At 38.2% G+C, this 20,119-nt stretch overlaps 2 protein-coding genes across 3 annotated transcripts in view; one reads left to right on the top strand and one right to left on the bottom strand.

Annotated features, from left to right (window-relative positions):
- The window catches only part of sugct (succinyl-CoA:glutarate-CoA transferase), a 98,051-nt gene extending 80,441 nt beyond the window's left edge, over window positions 1-17,610 (bottom strand). Inside the window, exons 1-9 of one of the 2 annotated variants that reach the window (XM_035412312.1) lie at window positions 17,260-17,610; window positions 16,668-16,719; window positions 16,331-16,404; window positions 15,823-15,908; window positions 15,468-15,518; window positions 14,658-14,778; window positions 9,252-9,343; window positions 8,938-9,081; window positions 449-544 (exon numbers count right to left, since the gene is read on the bottom strand). In XM_035412312.1, coding sequence (XP_035268203.1) covers window positions 449-544; window positions 8,938-9,081; window positions 9,252-9,343; window positions 14,658-14,778; window positions 15,468-15,518; window positions 15,823-15,908; window positions 16,331-16,404; window positions 16,668-16,719; window positions 17,260-17,386 — 843 coding nt within the window. In that variant the 5' untranslated portion in view covers window positions 17,387-17,610. The remainder of the gene's footprint in view (window positions 1-448; window positions 545-8,937; window positions 9,082-9,251; window positions 9,344-14,657; window positions 14,779-15,467; window positions 15,519-15,822; window positions 15,909-16,330; window positions 16,405-16,667; window positions 16,720-17,259) is intronic. The other variant, XM_035412311.1, reaches the window with a different exon arrangement.
- Window positions 17,611-18,220: 610 nt separating this feature from the next.
- Window positions 18,221-19,567, top strand: med27 (mediator complex subunit 27). Its single transcript, XM_035412313.1, has one exon. It carries the CDS (start codon window positions 18,283-18,285, stop codon window positions 19,216-19,218), a length of 936 nt encoding a protein of 311 aa, XP_035268204.1. The 5' UTR covers window positions 18,221-18,282; the 3' UTR covers window positions 19,219-19,567.
- Window positions 19,568-20,119: the final 552 nt, after the last annotated feature.

Below are 20,119 nucleotides of genomic sequence, written 5' to 3'. Positions count from 1 at the left end.
GCGAGAGTTCCTCACAAGAGATTTGAATCCGCAAGCCACAACCATTAGCCTAGAACCACTAATCCCCATAGTAATGATTACATCACAAAGAAATCATTTGGGACTCTGTGGCAAAGGGGTCCATGGAGCAATCATAATAAATCCTTTAAGTTGAATAACATGCTGCAATAAAAATAACTTGCTAGTTAATGCATAAATGGAAATGAGGGGGTATATGCAAATCAAGGTCATTGCTTATTAACAGAACTCCCTCCACAACATTTTGCCTAGAGATGTAGGAGCCCACCAATAAACAGAAGTAAACAGAGTTTGAAATCCCCTTTTAAGTTACTCATGTCTTTTCTTGTTCTCCATGCAAAGTGTGCAGCACATATTCCCATGCCTGATGTGCAATTTGTGACTGTCTGGCAAGCCAAGCCCATGTTACATTTGTGGTGTATACCCCTACCTGATATGGAACAATACTCTCGTGTGCAGTACCCCATCGTCTGGCTTCCTTACCAGCGTTGAGATAGTTCGCTGCGATGTGGGTGAGACACGCCACCTGATACAAAAGGAAACACATATTTTAAATGTCTCTTGTCAACAGTCACATGCCATAGCTTGCTTTGAGTCCAGCCCCCGGTGCATCTTGAGTACATCACTGACAAACTGTAACACAGAAATACAAAAATTATTCCTGCAGTTTGTGTGTCTGTGTCTTTCTTTGACAAGCTTTTCTTCAATAAATCAATAAAACATTCCTCACAAGAGAAAATGTTCCAAAGTAGAGCTCTATGATATCTATGCAAATATAATTATGATGAGATCCCAACTACTGTTGGTTTGATCACTGGTTATTTACTTAAAGTAAAGATTACAGTCACAAAATAAGTAGTAGCTTCAGTCAAGAAAAACTTTCAAGAAGAGACCCTCTCCTGAGCAAATGGTGGATCGACCACAACATACAATAGTGGTTACTTCATATGCTCCTTTTGGGAGAGTACAAGTTGATCTTGTTTATAATTGATCAACACTACTGTCTACTAGGAGCATAGTGGTCAACCTCCAGAAATGGACACTGGCACATGGACATACTAGACTCCAGTCCTACAGTATGCATTCCCACCTTTCAACCTAATCCAAGTGGCACTAAAGTGGATGCACATGCAATGGTACATGGATGCAAGGGATCATCTACTAAGCTTCTTAGCACAACTTCACTGAGCATATTCTCAGAGGAATGCCAGACAAAGAGGTCTATGACTCCCAGCCTGTGATCTGATGATCTTGATGACACTGAATCAGTATGCTTTATGCCAGTTCACTTTATGGGATGTGGCTTTTCAAACTGGACCTGCTTCTACTCCATGCTACAGCCTCTGGCATTATTAAGGCAGAGCTCCAGGACGTTCCAATTTCCTTGTGAACCCGCATATAGCTCATTTTCCCCCTCAAGTATATCTGACTGCCCCGTGTTAGCTGAATTTTCCTCATGGTCTCACTTGTCAGGCTCATAACCCTTAAGGTACTATGAGAATTACCAGGTTGACACTCAGATGTGACATAAATCCAAATTCGGGGAATTAATTTGCCAATAAACCAACAGTTACTTCTTCAAACTTAATTCCCTTTCCAGATAGTCTAGAGGGACATTGTGTGGAGCTAAGGTTATGTTCCTTAAAATCTGAACACGGTCGGGTATATTCACATATTCATGGTATGCAGGCATGTTATGTGACAGCGTACTGAACTTCCTTAAGCAGATCCCAGCTGCCTCAGGACAGGTAGGGTGCAAAGGTGAATTTTATGTACTTCTTACACAAATGATTACCATCCTGTTTCACTGAGACTGCAAAATTATATTTAACTAACACTACAATCCACACCACAGTTTGTGGAGAGAAGTTTTTTTTTTATAATATGCAATATGAAAAGTAGTTTTATTAATGGGAGGAAACCCAAACCACCAAAGTAATAATGGCGGATAATAACTTTTGAACATTTCAAGGACTCATTGATGTCCTTTTTCACCATTCAGCAAACTTGAAGCCATTAAAACCATAACCAACATACACAGCTCCTCGAAAGTTCCAAAATAGTTAGATTTTTCCAATATTATCACTGGAAGTAGACACAGATTTCTGAGGTACATAGCTTGGAAACTCAGTAACTTTACTCAAACAAATTAATTTAGTAATCACCAGGATACAAAAAAGCAGCCAAAAGACACAAACTCCTCTGGTGCATCCATTTGCTTACCAATGCCAAATGGCTAACAAAAACAATCAATATGCTGTCCTGTTGAAGTTGATCTTGGTTTCTGAGTCCCATAAAAAATACTGAAATTTTCTTTATTTATTTATGTTTTTGGGAGGTTAGGATTCAGACACTTCCTTCACACAAACTGTAACCATTGCCAAATAAAAGTTCCATCTGGTTGGACATGAACACCAATACATTTGTAAATAGACACCAGCTTCAGAATTGTAGAATTTTTCTGCTCAAACAAATGGTGATGTTACATTGATGAATAATGCTAACATGCATGTAAGATTGGCTTTGCTTTTCAACAATGGCAATCTTACATGCTTGTAAGCATTATGAAAGTAGTATAAATTAACCAATGTTCTGCATCAACTTTTTTTCTTTAATGTGAAGGTCTCTGTTAAAATTAGATCTTGTAGCTGAAACCAGGAAGAACAAAACACCTTGGTGTTTCAGAAAGTTTTTGACTAAATGTAAGCACAGAATGGACACATAATATTGAGTGTTAAAAGTAACTCACAATGTTTTCATTTATGAAACCCGTTGGTGGAAATATTCCAGGTGAATTTGAAGGCTTCATAAAGTCAGACCTGGTTTACAGCAGCAGACTATATACAGCACAGTCATAAGTTTTACCTTTTTGTCATATGACAGCTCTTATATCCAGGTAATTGTCCAACACTACTCTAACGTATGTCAGAAAGATTAACCTTTCATTTTATGATTGCTCAAACAAGTATCCAATATTCCCAACTAAGCGTAAAATGCATATGCATAAATTGTTTTTACAGAAACTATGCAGAACTATGATGGAACAGGCCCTATTCAATATTGATCATCAGGTCAAAATAAAAAAAGCCAGGGAATCCAAATACTGTCCAAGTATAAATAAACTCCTGTCCGAATAGAGATAAATGTTTCACTATTATCTCTACTTTTGATCAGATCAAAGTCTGATCCCAGCAGCACTGAAAATACTGCTGACAAAAGAAGTACAGCCAGTAAAGCTGTGGTCACAATTGCACCAACAGCAACAAAGGACAATGAGCATCAAATTATGCTACGTTTACTATTCAACATACTTATCAATCGACTGTCTTTGCACACACACTTGTTTGACCAGAGAGGACAGATAAAGAAGATGTACTCCTATTGTACAGTACTTGCAATCTCAATAGCCAGCCACTGGCAATTATTTTACTAATTTTTATTTTGTTACCATTACTTCTTTTTTTTTGTAAATAAGGGTATTCAATGTCTTTGACTGTGTATCTAAATTAGGAACAGTCTTACCAAATCAGTTTATAACATGCTGACATGTGCAGCTGCAAAAGGGGTGCAATTTATCAATTGTTTTTTCTCTGTGACTATTATCAGCAACTATAATATATTATTGCAATTACTGTGGGGCCAGGAGAGCCATTAATTGTATCAGGAATAATGTATATGAACCTCTGTGGACCAATGATATTAACACAGACCACTGCAGTACTGAGAAACAAACAAAAAGGTTCTATTATTTACAATCAAAGCCTCATTGTCATGATGGTATGTAAGCATTGTGTCTGAAAATCAAACCAAAACTGTAAACATTTTTGAAGGAGCTTCCGTCCCTCTTCGCCCATGTTTGTATTCATTCCGGATATGCCAATCTTGGTTCTCCACTGGTTACAACTTTCAGTTGATTATTGTAATTACACAGATCATGTGTCTGAGATTAACCCCGCCATCTCCACTCCAAGAGTCACAGTATTCATTCTGTACACATCCACAAGAAACAAACCCCACTCCAACCCACCACTGTTCTCAGCATTCCTCCATTTAAAGATTTCAATTTGGCAAGGAAACAATGAAAATGATTTTTTCCCAAACTTCTCCATCAATAAAATGTCAAGCAGAAATTGCCAGCCAAAGAACATCTAAAGATATTGTGTGTACTTGGAGGGGGGAAACATTATTTGCATACAACATTATTTGAACACTTCGTGTTCATTGGGAAGAAATGACAGAATCGTTCTGAGGGATGGCAGGTTACAGAGTTAAATATTATATATGGAACCCTTGAGAAGCATGAACACGTTTCCTTTAAAGAGCACAGGATGATTGCGCAATGTTTTATGTTGTCTTTCGAGAATAGTGGTTTTCATGATGTGTTAGAAATTCTGCTGGACTAGGTTACAGTGACACAGATTGGTGTATGGGTCATTAGGGACCTAAAAATGAGTAACAGCAAATAGAGCGGTATGAGCTATAACAGTGAAATCGGCAGTATCCTCGGGTCATCTGTTCTGCGGTGTCTAGCAGATGGTGTCCTGCAGATCAAAGGGGATCTAGATGACTCTGCTTTCACACAACTTCAGCTCAATGGATCACTACAGCTCAAAAAACATCAGACAAGCTAGTGCTGATCATTCACACACACAGAAATGTGTCTTCAGAGATATTGATACATGACTTTTAACCTGTTCATGCGCAAGGGCTTGTCTTCTGCCTTCATGATATTTACCAAAAGTATGACTACTTGCATATCTCTGATTAGGTCAATGTGTCAAATGATTATTATTATTTCCACAATTATCCTCTCCTGTTTGCAATCTGTCTTACCTTATCAGTGCAACATCCTCCAGCAAATTGGAGATTGAAAATCAGTCTGTCATGCTCCAATGCACCTGCAGTCTGGAGCTGCTTCTATTCACTCCATATTCAGCCCACATGTCAAATTCTTACTAACAGGTATAAGGCACATGGAAGCTATGTTTAGGATTCAGTGGGTATTACGACAAAATAATAGTCTGTTCTTTGATGGTTTAAAAGAGCAGTGTTTTCAATCTGAAATGAAATGTTTCAGTTATTATTAAACAAATTCAAAATTGGGGAATTAAAGACTGCTGTGGACTGCTGGGGCTTGTTTACTGGCACCAACATCCACAAGCAAAATGTCCTTCAAAGAGCAAAAATATTTTTTTCATTTAAAATAATGTGTTGAGTATAAATAAATTACTTCAGATAAATCAAGACACTAATCCATTTCTTTCACAACAATAAAAAAAGATTTTTTGATATAAATGTTCTATCATCATATTATCAAACAGATAATGCCAGTAAATAAATAAAGTTTTTCTCAGCATCCAGGTAAACCTCAAGCCAGGTCAAAGCACTAGGAGGGAAGTCTGTGATTGAATGCCAAGTTGTTTGGTAATCACATTGCTAAGGTTTGGTCCTGCTAATGGCGCTGGAGGTCTTCCCTGTGCCTGTGTGTTGTATTCACAAAGCACATATTGTTTAGGTCAGCTTTCACATCTTAAATATATTTCATGCAATCTTGATCCTAAACCCTTAAATATAAACAAAACAAACCAAAAACAAAGAGCTGCTTTTTCTGTTTTATGAATTCATCACAACACCATAAACCATCAATCAGCAGCACGGCCAAAGCAGTTGGTCCCCTTTTAAACTTTTTTTTTTTGGAGAACAGAGCTGCAGTTAGAGCACTGCTGAGGTTAATAATAATTGCCCATATAATAAAACACTTTAATTTAATACCAATTAAGTTCTTTGGATTGTGGATCTTACACTAAAGATTTTAACATATTTTCATATGTTGTATATTTTCAGTACTATTTTTTAAATTTGTTCTTTATTTAATCCAAATTTTAACAATCATATCCCAGTCAAAGTGACTTTGACCATGATATGATTGTTGGTGCCAGATGTGGTGGTTTCAGGATGTTAGAAACAGCCTGTGTCCTGGGATTTTCACGCACTACAGTCTCTAGAGTTTACAGAGAATGGTGCGATAAACCAAAAACATCCAGTGAGCAGCTGTTCTGTGGATTAAAAAACCAGAAAGGTTAGAGGAAAGGGGGCAGACTCGTTCAAGCTAACAGAAAGGCCAGATATGCTCAAATAACAGCTGTTTACAACAGTGATGAGCAGAAGGGCAGTTCTGAACACACATATGTTAAACCTTGAAGCGGATGGGTTACAAGAGAAGAAGACCATGCTGGGTTCCACTCCAGTCAGCTAAGAACAGGAAGATGAGGCTAGATATCCATAATTTACCATGCCTGACAACAGCACTTGTGCAGAGCCCACAAAAAACCATGAAATTCAGAACCATGTTTTAGGCAGGACAGCAACCACAAAACCCAAATATCAACTGTAGACATTAATATTTTTGAAATTGTGGGGTGTGGGGGAATAAAATGTGTCACTATTCAGGAAAGAACTAAGCCAAGATTGCTCTCTCGAAAACTTGACAGTGCAGATACTTCTGGGTCCTGGATACAATTAAATACAGGAAGGATATAAAAAATCTCGCAAAGACAAAACCCTGACCACAACAAAAGAATTTAAACAATTGCATAATTGGAACCATTTTCAAAACCCACATCCTTCATATATACTAGAAAGAATACTCAAAGAATAACTGTTTAAATTCCAACGCTGATTTTCCAACGTGCATAAACAGAGCAATTCTCCAGTGTGCTCCGTTAGAGCTAGGGTCCCTGGAGTACTTATTGATTCCCTTAAGCTAATTAATCAAGCAACATTATATTCAAAACTTGTTGTGAAAAGCAAGAGAACACACTTTTCACAAGTTAACACTTTTTCAGTAAAGCATTTCACATCTTGTCATTTCTGGAAATGGAACAATAAAGTGCTTTTTTTTACCAATTTCAATTCAAACTAGCAAGTGCATCCCATTGGTTATATTCTATGCGATATCTCCTGGCAAAAAAGAACTTGCCGTTGACAGCAGCAAAAAAAATAACATCTTTTGACCTGACCAAAATCAAGCCAGATTAAGAGACGGTTGTCCTCTGGTTTTAATCACTGATCACTAAAACAAATGCTGGATATGTGGAATTAGGAAAGAAATGTCAAATTCCAATGATCTGTTTTAATTATTTATATACTTGGAGCATAAACATGAAGGCTATAGAGGAATTTGGAAGCGATTCCCATATATATGTAGCAAAGGCATTCAGCAAAAAGGAAGATTTGAAAGTCACAAGTTGGAAAGATTGTGAGGATAACATACCATTATCTTTATAAATCACTGGACAGATTCCACACAAAACCATAATCCCTGCCAATATCATATTTTATTCTGAGTGAAAAGTGTACAGCATGAGCAAAGATGAATCCGTAATATCCTACAAAAAGCGGAAGGTTATTAAGCAAAAAAAAAGACTTACGTAATTTAATATCCTAAACTTGAAAAACACATTTTGTGTCCCATGTTAAACAAATGTTTTTCATTGTGTGAACCTGTGCTAGGCAATCTAAATGATACTCACAACACCGTGAGCACTGCCCTTTGGTGACAAACAAATATCTTAAATTTGCTCAGAGTGAAAGGGCAACACTCAGAAGATTGTGAATTTTGGATCATAAAGCTGTAGATTTGATAAAAAGGACCTCAGCATTTATTACTTTAAGCTTTTTCCCCTTCGAGCCTGCTGAGTGACAAAACTAAACAGTTGTTTTAGGCAACAGTCACAAGAAAAACTGTTTGAACCTGTGAGTCTCTTTGGGGTTGACTTAGGGTATTCATTTGCTAAAGTTCTAGTCTCCCAGGTCCCTCTCAGCTCAATAAATCATTATGGCACTACTAGAGTTGTAAGATAACTGTGAAGTTATATGGTCAGAAATGGCAATTCAGCCCATGAGCTAGGGAACACTGCAAGGGAACACAGAATCAAAGCTAGCAAGGAGTTGCAGGACGAAATATTTGGAACGTCAATTAATCACAAATGACTATCTCTGATGCATTCCTTCCCTCATGCTATGCAGTTCGCTTCAGAATTACTTTATAAATCTGCCATGAGCTTAATAAACTCAGCCCATTCTCCATGACAATTTATGTGTTGAGTCAGAGGGTGAAGTTCCAAATGTCCCACGTTATGATGTGAGAAAAATGGGATTGGGACGTAAAACATCTCACCAAGAGCAACAGTGTCATCTCTTTGATTCATTTCCAGCCAAAGTGCCTGGTGAGAATTTAGCCTTGAACTTTTCTTGTCTGTAGGATCATAGCAACATGCCATCTCAATATACACATTGTGACTGAAGATGTGTAACCTGCAACATCACACTCCATTGATTTCAATGGATTGAAGTTGACATACACCGTCTTTTCTCTGCCCAGTGAGTTGATTGAATACCTAAGGAGGCATTCTGTAAATTTATTCCACATTTAAACATCTCATAACATAATTCAGAGGAATAGCCCCAGAACCACAGTGCATATTTGGCACAGTGTATGGTGCATTGTAGAAGCCAGAGCTGGATTACATCATGTATGGGCCATGAGTAGAGGATGAGCAATAACAAACTTTTTTTTGCTTGTTTGTTCTTTGGAAGCTTCAGAGTTTTCTTTGATTAACTTCAATTTGAACTTTCTTCTTTATTGCACATTTCTTTTTATGTTTCAAAAAATACTTTCAAAATCATTCATTCTGAACTAAGTTCATACAATGTTACAGAAGAGAAACCCCCATGAAATGTGTATGCTTATCTGGAGCAGAAATAAATGGTTGCAAATAAAATATGTGGTATTCTTGCAGACCTAAGCACCTAAGTGACCTAAGTGATCCATGTTTTCTATCACCATACTTCATAACAATATAATAATGTATTTACATTGCTGAGGGATTAGAGTTTGTCCTCAGTGGTGATGGTTACCTGAGAGGAGAGCAGGTTACAGTCGATGTGAAGGCCCCTCCCTGTTTTTTGTCTCTGCAGAAGAGCAGCCATGATGGCCCCATGTGTGTACAGCCCAGTCGCCAGATCAGTCATTGCTACACCAGGTCTGACTGGTTCCCCACCCTGGCAGAGAAACGGAATGCAGGGACAGTTCTGCGTCACGGAACAAACACAAACGCACAAACGCACACAAGCCGGCAGACAGACATCTCACGATACACGCAAGCACACATGGCCACACGCTCAGGGATTTATTTATCTAAACGCGGACAAACAACCAGCTTTTCCCTCACCTCCGGCCCTGTGATATGCATCATTCCTGACACAGCAGAGGCGATGGAGTCATACCCGGGTTTGTGGGACATCGGTCCAGTCTGCCCGTATCCTGTCAACACATACACAGCAGCTGAAACACAAGAAAAGCTACAATCCTATTATAAGAGTTATAATCCTTAAGGAGCCCTATGGTATCCTTAATATGTCATAACCAAAGTAAATGTGTTACAATGCTTTGAAAATTACACTGGCAATGAACCTGAAAAATACCAGTTTATATTATGGATACTGGGATATTTAGATACATGGAAAGGTCATATTTAAGAGACTGGGGGATTGATTAAATTCAGACAATGGATTAACAAGGTAAACTACTATACATTTTTATGGTTAAGTTCAGTTAGTCTGAAGGAATTTTGGAAAGAGAAAAAAACTTCATTTTTGAACTGGAATCATACCTTAATGTCCTATGTAATTATTCAAAATTCTGAAGGCATTTTGTAGCAGTTAAACAATAACAAGACCAGATTAAAACCTAGTATATGGCTGGACCTAACACACGTGATCCGGCCGACCAATGGTGTAACTTCATCACTCAGTCAGTCAGTCAGTCAGTCACTCACAGACATTCGCGTTTGAAGGGCTGGCCCCGCTGTTGCGGTCCAGCCAAAAAAAACATGTCACATAACTTTTTCCTGCAAGTAAAAAGGCAGCTGAAAAACTTTGATGTTACAACATCCTCATCTTCTTCCATATGCCAAGCTAGTGTCACTGAGACCAAATCAAAATAAACAACCAAGGAGCAGAATACAGGGAAGCATATTTTACTTTCCAGGCATTACGTTTATGGAAAAAAAATGTGGTCACAAAAAAAAATAAAATAAAAATAAAACATTTGGGAAACAAACTGCTGAACACACAATGTTTTGGCAGAAGCCAACTGCCCTTCACTAAGGTCACGGGGGAAATTGACGCTTTAGAGCGATCGCCTAAACTTTTCTGATAGAGGGAAGAAAATTACAAGTGAAGGAACCAGATAGTGATTTGAGGATATGAAGTTACTTGTGGCACTGGTCTTAATATTATTTTTCACTTCATTTTACTTGCCTTTTGCCTATAATTCCACAATTTTGAATGCCAATCAGGAATTTCCATTCATCAGCATAATCACTGCAGCATCATTAACCAATTCAGGAATGCATATAATAGTGCTCTTTTCCCCCAAAATGCATGTGGCCAGCTGGAGTAACGTTTCACTCTGTAATCCAACTGGTAAACTGTGCAGATACGGTGTTGGCAGCTGAAACAGGCAGATTGCTGACCCCTCATCAACCAGAGCCTTGTGTAATAAGGCTGGGAAATCCCTGCCAATCAAAACCCTCTTTCTCTGGGATCAATGTTTTCTATTGAATTATAGAATAATATAATTCTGAGCACCTGATGGATTTCTACTGAAAACAAATCTGGTTCTGGGATTTTCAGTCTCTCAACCCTGATATATCAAATCCCATAGGCTGCTGATACAGGAGCCAACTCTAAGAGAACTCGAGTGAACTATGGCCTCCTAAAGTATAAAATAACAAAACACTGAGAGTCTGTTTAACTCCCCTCTATGAACAAGTATCTCCACTGGATGGACCACTCAGGAACACCGGTCAGACTACAAGAAAGTGGAATTATTCATAATAAACCAGAGACCGTTTCACTTCATTCAACTTCATACAGTGTAAGCTGCTAAAGTAGCATACATGTTCACAATCATTAGTGCACTCAGACTCCCCCTAAAACATTTTTAATTTGTTGTAAATAAATTAAAGCTAAATATGAAGCTGAAACACTTTGGTGGAGGGAACCTTCAACCCTGTACCACCAAACCTCAACCATCCTGAAGACCAAAAACATGTTCTTTCACACATCTTGTGATGCACTTGGACACATCATCAGTGATGTAACCTAGGGTCATCGGGTGTATCAGGTCATTCAACAATCATACACCCTTGCTGAGATCACCCAGCCTGGGTAGATCAGGCCCCAGCTTGTGTCCAAGTATCACCCCTCTTGATCCACAGCCACCTCGATGCCCTCTCTGCGGCCTCTATGGTGTTTCAAATTATTTGAAATGAGAACCAGCTTTCCAAAAAACGTGCTGTATATCTTATAAATGAAACAATTTCCTAATTTGCAGCAAGGAGCAATGTTGGGAATTTTGGAATGTTGGAGAACACATGATTACTCTGTGTAATACTTAGGATCACCTTGCAGACAAATACATAAACAAACATAGCAATCCACTGCAGTTTCCTAACTGAAAAATGTGTTTTCTTTAATAGGGTACAGATTCTCACATTCTAAAAAATATTTGACAAATTTCACAAGGGCCTTATAACACTATCAAATGCACTGGCAATGTTTACAATATTGGAACATCAGCAATGTTTTATAATACTCAGTTTATGTGTTTATCTACACATGACTTGTACCCAGTTTATTGGTGAAGCCAAGTCAAAAAATCACTCCTTCACTTTTGCTACTTAATCGCTCTGTGTCACACAACATATTCATATAATTATTTCTATTTTAAGTAGAATGTAATAGTATTCTATTTAAGATTTGACAAAGATCTGGCATAACAAAAATAATACATAAAGCTCAGTATGTATTTAAAGAAATATGTTTGTGCATTTAGCTTGACCATTCACGCAGGAAGAATATAGAAAACATTTAGAGCCATCTGACATTGTAATTATAAATTCTACTATTTTGTATTGTCATGTTCTTATCATTACTTTGTGACCCTGACTGAACCTTTGCACTTTCACCTATGCACAGAACAATAAATGTCAGCATTTACCCTCAAAATTCTGTGGTGAATGCGAATTCTTAGCAAATTATAGTATTCAGTTACAGGGCCTCTACCGAGGAGGTGGATTTGTGAGTACATTCTGTAGTGGGCTCAATCTGTGCAAAAGGCAGTGACACGTTTTACAGACGATGGCAATGGAGTTGCAAAATGGTGCAATTTTCCTCTCTTTCAAAAAGTTGGTCCCAGTGCTTGCTTCAATTAACTTCCCAGTATTGACAAAAATATATTGTAATTTTCAAGAACCCAATGTGAGCGATAACACAATGAGAATAGTTTAAAACTGCCATTTCCCTAGATGTATTTGACCCAGACTTATAGATGCACAGTCATCATTAAGTTGGAGATCTCCCTGCTTCAATCATTGCTGTAGCAGGATAGCTCTTCAGTGGCATGCTCATTAATGAGAATGTGTAAAACAATCCCGAGCTCATGGTCAGGTTTTTCAGAGGAACGTATGCGCTTTAACAGACCTCTGTACAATGCTACAGGTTGCACAGCAGTGATGCAAGAGTACAGTATAATTGGTGTTTCTAAAATGAGGAAACCTTTCATTAATCAAGCAGTTCTAGGAAATAAAGTCTTTCTAATAGACTGGAATACATAAATATAAATAAAATCCTTTTGAGGCAAGATTTTGTCAGTCATCTGCACTTCATTTCATTTTGGTTTTCCCATCCCTCCCCCAAAACATAATATCAGGGAATTCATTCATAATACTGCCAAGACGCTTGTATAACATGTATAGCATGCTGACAACCTTATTATTTGCAGAATTGTCAGAGAAAAAAGCTCTGTGGTCACAGCTGCTTAAAATATAAATAAAAATGTAAAAACTAGCCCTTCTAGGCATGCATCTTGACAGTGGAAATGTGCCCCTTATCAGATCCCCAAAGTGAGAACAGACTGTGTTTATGATGCTGACAGGGAGTCAAAGTTTGATAGAGACAGTGCTATTGTCCCAAACATTTACTGAGTTTTGTTTTTCCATATACAGTGTAATCGTGTCTTGTGTCATTGGAAAGCCGATGTCATGGGGAACAAGCTGGTGCCATTGATGGTGTGGTACAGTGGAATGTCTTGGAAGACCATTCATCAGCAGTAGTAAGCGAACAGTGGGCAATGCAAGTTACCAATGAGTCAGTAGCCAGCTGTGCTACAAAGGTTAACCTCTGACAGGCTTACAGAGACAACGCAAGCAGGGCCATTGATGTTACTGTTGTCCTGTTGTAATTGTGTCTTTCTTTGATGATTTGGGCTTTTTCGTTGATCCTTGGGTGTGTAAGGGGAAAAGTGAAATGATTCGGAAAGACTCATCAACACGATCTCCTGTGCGCCAGTCAGCAGTGCACCATTGCATATTCCCATTGTTGAACATACTGTACAATAAAAAAAATTGTATTCACATTATTTGACACTAAACCACTGCACACCTAGCAGTACTAAGATCAGAACATAAACATAGAACTCAGGATATCCGTAGCCCAGAGTCACTCGCCTATACACTAGTGTCATCGCAAGATGCATAGTATCCTTGTAGGCTACACAAGCCAGAGGAATGTTAGAATCTACCAATTTGATAGCAATCCATATAGATACGCACTACACAAGGAAAGCAGCTAGAGTCCCTCATGCAATCTCCTCCTATGCATAACTGTTAGCACTGAGGAAAAGTTTTATTTTGGAGTCAGATAATTGAGATAACATTAAGAGATCAAGATCAAGATCTTTATTGCCATATCAGTAAAAGGCAAGACAAACACGATCACTCAATTCACATACAAATGAAATTAATCCCATTCCAGTAGCACCAGGTAAGACTACATGTGTTCCTTCACCACTAAGATACCTCCGTGATTTGATGTGCATGAGGGGATTTAATTAACTCAATATAATCAACTTCTTTGATTATAACCCAGCTCTTATGGAGCTGGCATACCATGTAAAATGCTATTTTTGTAATGCTCAGAGCATCTGCTAAATGACTAAATTGTAACTGTAAATTACATAATTGGATCATTAAGCTTTTTATTTTAACCAATAAAAATGGAAAGAATTTGCTTGTTACCTTGACTATCAAGCTAGCACTGACATAAGGAATTGGTCCTTTGAATTAGGTGGCTCATTGCAACAATAATGAAGGGATTGTGCTTTATGCTGTTTGAATCAGCCCTCTGAAAGTTAAACAATTATTAGCCTAAACTGCACCTTGAAAGACAAACCTTGTTTGCCTTCTAAGACTCTGCCCACATATTTTGTGTCCCATTTCTAGAAGGCCCAGCTAAAATAAAGTTATCTGTTAACCCAGCAGTGTGCCTGACCACATTGTGGGTGAACATTTCCAATGGGAGCAATATATAGACCAAGTAGTTACTTAGCACACTAACGTAACATGTCCAGCTGACAACCGTAGGAAGAAAATCGTCAACCAATTTCTGGTTTCTGAACATCCTTGGATACCCTTCAGATTTTATAGCAAGAGGTACCACCTTTTTTCTTAAATAGTGCAATAGATGGTTGTGTACTAGTTGCAAGGGGCAGAGAAGTCTGGTCCAAGTCATACCTGAGATTGAGCAATACACCAATCTGGGAGCCACCTTCTGAACATCATCATACCCCAGACCCATCTGGGCTAGCTTGCCTGGGAGGTAATTTTCAACAAAGACATCACAAACTTCCGCAAGCTGAAAAGAATAGAGCACAGCATTGCATTTTTATATTTTTAAAATATCTCCAGACATGTCTTCAGTATAAATAATAATTTTACACAAATACATACTATCTACTTGCTTGCTACTGGTCTCTCTAGTGATCTTAACTAGGGCGTATTATAAGGTAGGTAGGTAATTTCCATAGGTTATGGGCTCATCGGGGTGAATATTTAATTGACGTTTGTCAATTAGCTGGCAATGGTCCTCAATACAGGTGTTGTTTGTTGTTTCAACAGCATTCACAGAGTCCACCCATGTGCCACTACCTACACATCATTTTTAATTGCCATCTCTTATCACAAATCTCTAAAGTGCCTTCTTCTCACTTCTTCTCTACTTGCAACCAATGCAATGAATTTTCATCATTCTTACTGTTTCGACTATTACTGGCAATCATAACAGGAATACTACCTATCTGAAGAACAAAACAGTATGATGTAGGGTTTATATGGGATTTTAATTTTAATGTTTGGAGTGCCAATACTGATGTAAATATTCTGATGCTATCTATTTAAGGCAATAATAATCAGTGTTTCCAGAATTTAATTTGTAGAATATTTCACAATTACACTATTTATTATATAACTTCACTTTCGTATCTAAATATAATCTGACACATGTAAGGAAGACATACAATTAATTTGAGAAATGTGACCACTTACCTCCAAAATTAGCTTTACTCCTCTTGGATCCTTCATATTTACAGCAATGCTCTACAGAAAATAATAATGCAACGGAATACTATTTTAAATTTGGTATACATTAGTGTTACTTGTGAAATTTCTGTTCTCTTTTTTTTTTAATTAAATAACCACAACAGTACTGAACTAAGCAAGCCCTACAAATAAAGCATCCTCATATTCCAACTGAGAAAGGGTATTTTAACAGACATATCACAGCAGCAGAGAAAGAATGTTCAGGTTCATTTCCAATTGAACTGCATTACCAAATAGGTCTTTGGTGTTTAAATCAAAGCATTGAATCACCCAGACACATTCACAAGGGATTAAAAACTACCTTTTTGTTCCGGTTGACACTAAGAAAATAAGCACTCTCACTCCCAACGAATGGGGGGCCCCACGCCCTGGTGTCATCTCCACCACCTACGAGAAATAATACCCATATGACAATGACGATGCATGCTTTACTACAGCAACTAAAGAGCTCATCATAAAGTAAAATGTTTCACAGATGTAGTCAAATCTGCTTGTTTCTGACAAATTCAGTCAGTTTTATGCATACAACTATCAGCCCATTCCATTTAAATATCACTAAACAGGGACTCCTCTGAAGTAGATGCTACTTACAGTAACATTTACCTTTAAGGTCATTTCATATTTCACATATTTTGGGGAGTTTATTATGCTTAAACCTTAAGGTTAATTCATTTACATAATGCTTCTCTCTGACAGAAGAAAGGACTGCAGTAAACATAGAATTTCATTTTCAAGCATGGGAGAATTCATCAAGATGGGATTTAAGGGACATCTTACCATCCACGGAGCTACAGCTCCTACAAACTCACCTGGTCTCTCCACTTTAATCACCTCAGCACCAAGGTCTCCCAGGATCATAGTTGCAAAGGGACCAGCCAGAACCCTACAGAACATTCCATACACTATTGTCAACCCCACGTGGCTCACGAGGTAGAATAGGACATTTCAGACAAACCATAACAGGCATGCTCATAATCTGATTAACGTTTCCATTCCTGACTGATTTGCAGTACAATGAGACCAAAAGGCAGTGGTGAGCATCTCTTCATAAGAGAAATGTTTAAACGGACCCTTAGAATTTTAAAACTAGAGTAAAAAGTTAAACAAAATTAAGAAAAAGTATACGAAATACAACAAGACACGCACCTTGTGATATCCAAGATTTTAATGCCGTCGAGTGGTTTTATATCTTCTGCACCTTTCGTCATACAGAATAATGGAAATTATAGCACTCGTATTATGCATTCATTCCATTACTGAGAAGGTGCATTAAGAATGTTTAGCCGTAGAACAAAGAAACAGGTTCAAAGACAGGAACCTTTTTTCCAAAATGTTGTGAGAGTTGGTGACCAATTAAATATTGCTTGCATTTGCCACTAACAACCTGTTGGCGTCCAAGATCTGAATTTTATTTATTTATGTATTTATTTATTTATTTATTTATTTTAAATCAACGGTGACTTGCTGCACACCGAATGTAAAACTTTTGAATTTTGGCGTTGGCATCGTTGCAGTGCCCGCATTAATGCATCAAACACCAAAACTGAATAGTAGGCTACACAATTTAGGTACCCTACATAAAAAAGCAATACCTAATAGCTTATAGAAATTCAATAAAATATTAATACAAAATTGATGTAACTGTCTAGTTATAGTTAATTAATTTGCAAGATAGCTGAAGTTGTTAAAGTCTGCAAAACAGGACTAATTATATAAATGTGAAATTTAAAATCGGTACCTGGCTGCGTGCAGGCGAGCAGCCTTCTGTAAGTTAGACATGACTTCTGCATTTGCAGAAGCTGTGAAGGACGCGGTATATTCACACTGCATGTGAAGCTCTTTGCGAAAGCTGACGCTGCCGACATCTTGTCCGAAGTAACTTTGGTTACTGTTTACTTTGGTGATGTTGCGTCGGGAAAAGGAGAGAGAGTGGTGAAATAAAGAAACCGGAAGAATACTAAACACGGAGGAGGACCATAGAGCGTACAGAAATATGGACCACGAGACCTGCGCGTACCTGTTGTGAACACCTTCTGTGGTTTTGACTGAATCGGACTAGCTTTATCATATTTTTGACAGTGGTAGACATTATTTATTTATTTATTTATTTATTTATTTATTTATTTATTTATGAGTAAGCCTGGTCCGTTTCTCGAATGCAGTCGGCGACGTGGTCGTCACTTCTGGCATTGAGAGATCACATTTTATGTTACAAGCATTAAAAACTGTGATACAGATCATAACAAATACAGAAGTAGCCTATTATTATCACTTTTAAACAGTTACGTTACATGAGAAAAAATTAGTTACATTAGCCTACATGTATTGACGCATGTTTTTTCCCCTTCAATTTTGAAGTTCAGGTGTGGTCTCTGAAGAAATTATGCCAGCACGAGGGACTGATTTCTCACGGAATCGGCAATTTAATTCATTTATTCATTCTTTCATTCATTCATATGCATGCATGCCAACTGCTTTAAAGCGAAAGAGAATGGTTTGGTGTGATTTTAGTCAAAGCCAACGATTTTGCCAACCCTTAAAAACTCTTTTTTAAAAATTAGTCTTTTTGAAACGGGAAAAAATGTATCCATGTCCACACATTAGGCCACATGGAAATTATACGGAAATTCTTCAAAAACATGTAGCCCAATATTTATTACGGAACAGAAGTAGGAACCTTTCTACGCGGCACCAGTTTCCACTTGGAGCTGCGAGTTATCGTTATACTTCCTGTTCCAAGCAAAAAGCTCATGTTATAAAAATGGCGGATGTAATGAATGTGGGAGTAAATTTAGAAGCATTTTCACAGGCAATAAATGCAATCCAGGCGCTTCGTTCAAGTGTAACTCGGGTTTTTGACTCTTTGAAGGATGGAATGAAAAACAAAGAAACACTGGAAGGACGTGAAAAAGTTTTCATCACTGAATTTCAGGATAACTTACAGTCGGTAAATCGGGACCTGAATGAGTTGGAGCGGCTCAGTAACCTGGTTGGTCGACCTTCTGAAAGCCATCCCCTTCACAACAGTGGCTTGCTGAGTCTGGATCCTGTTCAGGACAAGACTCCATTCTATAGTCAGCTACTGCAGGCATATAAGTGGTCAAATAAGTTGCAGTACCATGCTGGTCTGGCTTCCAGTCTTTTGAACCAGCAATCACTGAAGCGCTCTGCGAACCAGATGGGTGCGTCTGCCAAGAGACGACCCAAGGTCCAGCCCAGCACCCTGGTCCTGCCTCCACAGTATGTGGATGATGTTATATCAAGGATCGGTCGAATGTTTCCGGATATGACAATTGAACTCTTTAGACCGAATGGAACATCAGCAGTACTTCTGGTAACTTTGGGGAAAGTACTGAAAGCGATTGTGGTGATGCGAAGCCTATTTATCGATCGCACTATTGTGAGGGCATTCAACGAGAACTTGTATACTGAAGATGGCAAACTGGACATCTGGTCAAAGTCCAACTACCATGTTTTTCAGAAGGTTACAGATCATGCCACTACTGCTCTGTTACACTACCAGCTGCCCCAGATGCCTGACGTGGTTGTGAGGTCCTTCATGACCTGGTTGAGAAGCTTTATCAAGCTTTTCCAAACGCCATGCCAGCGATGTGGCAAGTACCTGCAAGACGGACTGCCTCCTACCTGGAGAGACTTCCGCACCCTGGAGGCCTTCCATGACAGCTGCAGACAGTGAAAGATACAGCAGGCAGATCATTTCATCATGAACTTTCAAGTACCACCACCATTATCTAATAGTGTTTATACTCCAATATCCCTTGTACTTTGTTGATTTATCAATACATGTTCTGTTTAATATTTTTCATTTCGCTCAGCAAATATTTAGCATATTGAAAAAAGTGCATTTTTGTAGTTGTAATAAAATTTAATTATAGATTGATTATAATCGCTGTTTTTATAATAAACCTGGCTATACACAGAAGTATTGCTTTGAACAAGATGTTGCCCAGCTTCAGTATCTCAACAAACCTCTGAAATAAAGAATACCTGCTTGTTGACAAAAATAAATGAATAAATGTACTTCCTGTCGCGACTCGTCGATTGAGACAGTGGTGCTTTTGAAGAAGCAAATATCATTGACGAGGTAGTTTTTCTGTATACTTCGAAAACAGCTTTATAGCGTAACAGCTTGCGCAGGTTTCCAATAAGCTGCACCTCAGGGTGGAACAGACAAGTTTTGCGAAAGAATAACTGACGTTGACTGCAGCTATGGCTAAATCTTCTCTCCCACAATGCACTGATAGCTGTAGGCTACAGTCACTTAAACATAACTTGCGATTTGAATCTGTGTCATTCAAGAGGTGATTTGGAGACTAAATGATGTATGTAGAGGCAGATATAACTGTACTAGTATTAAGGCAATGCTATTTTAAAGAGGCAGATTAGTTTTTGTTTATATAATTGTCTTTGCTGTGTTTCAAGCTTGCGCAAGGTTATAAAACGGGTAGTTCCGCCACTTCATGCCCAACAACACTCGCTAAACCCTACCGGCTCTCACATCATGTCGCTTTTTTGTCCATTAGTTTTATTTCTTTATGAACATGGACACCACAACCTATTCAGCGCACATAAAACAT

The sequence above is a fragment of the Anguilla anguilla genome, chromosome 4 (assembly GCF_013347855.1).
Source record: "Anguilla anguilla isolate fAngAng1 chromosome 4, fAngAng1.pri, whole genome shotgun sequence".
In the NCBI taxonomy this organism is placed as follows: Eukaryota; Metazoa; Chordata; class Actinopteri; order Anguilliformes; family Anguillidae; genus Anguilla; species Anguilla anguilla.
The sequence above is the reverse complement of the archived record's forward strand: the minus strand, read 5'-3'. Positions and strand labels throughout refer to the sequence as shown.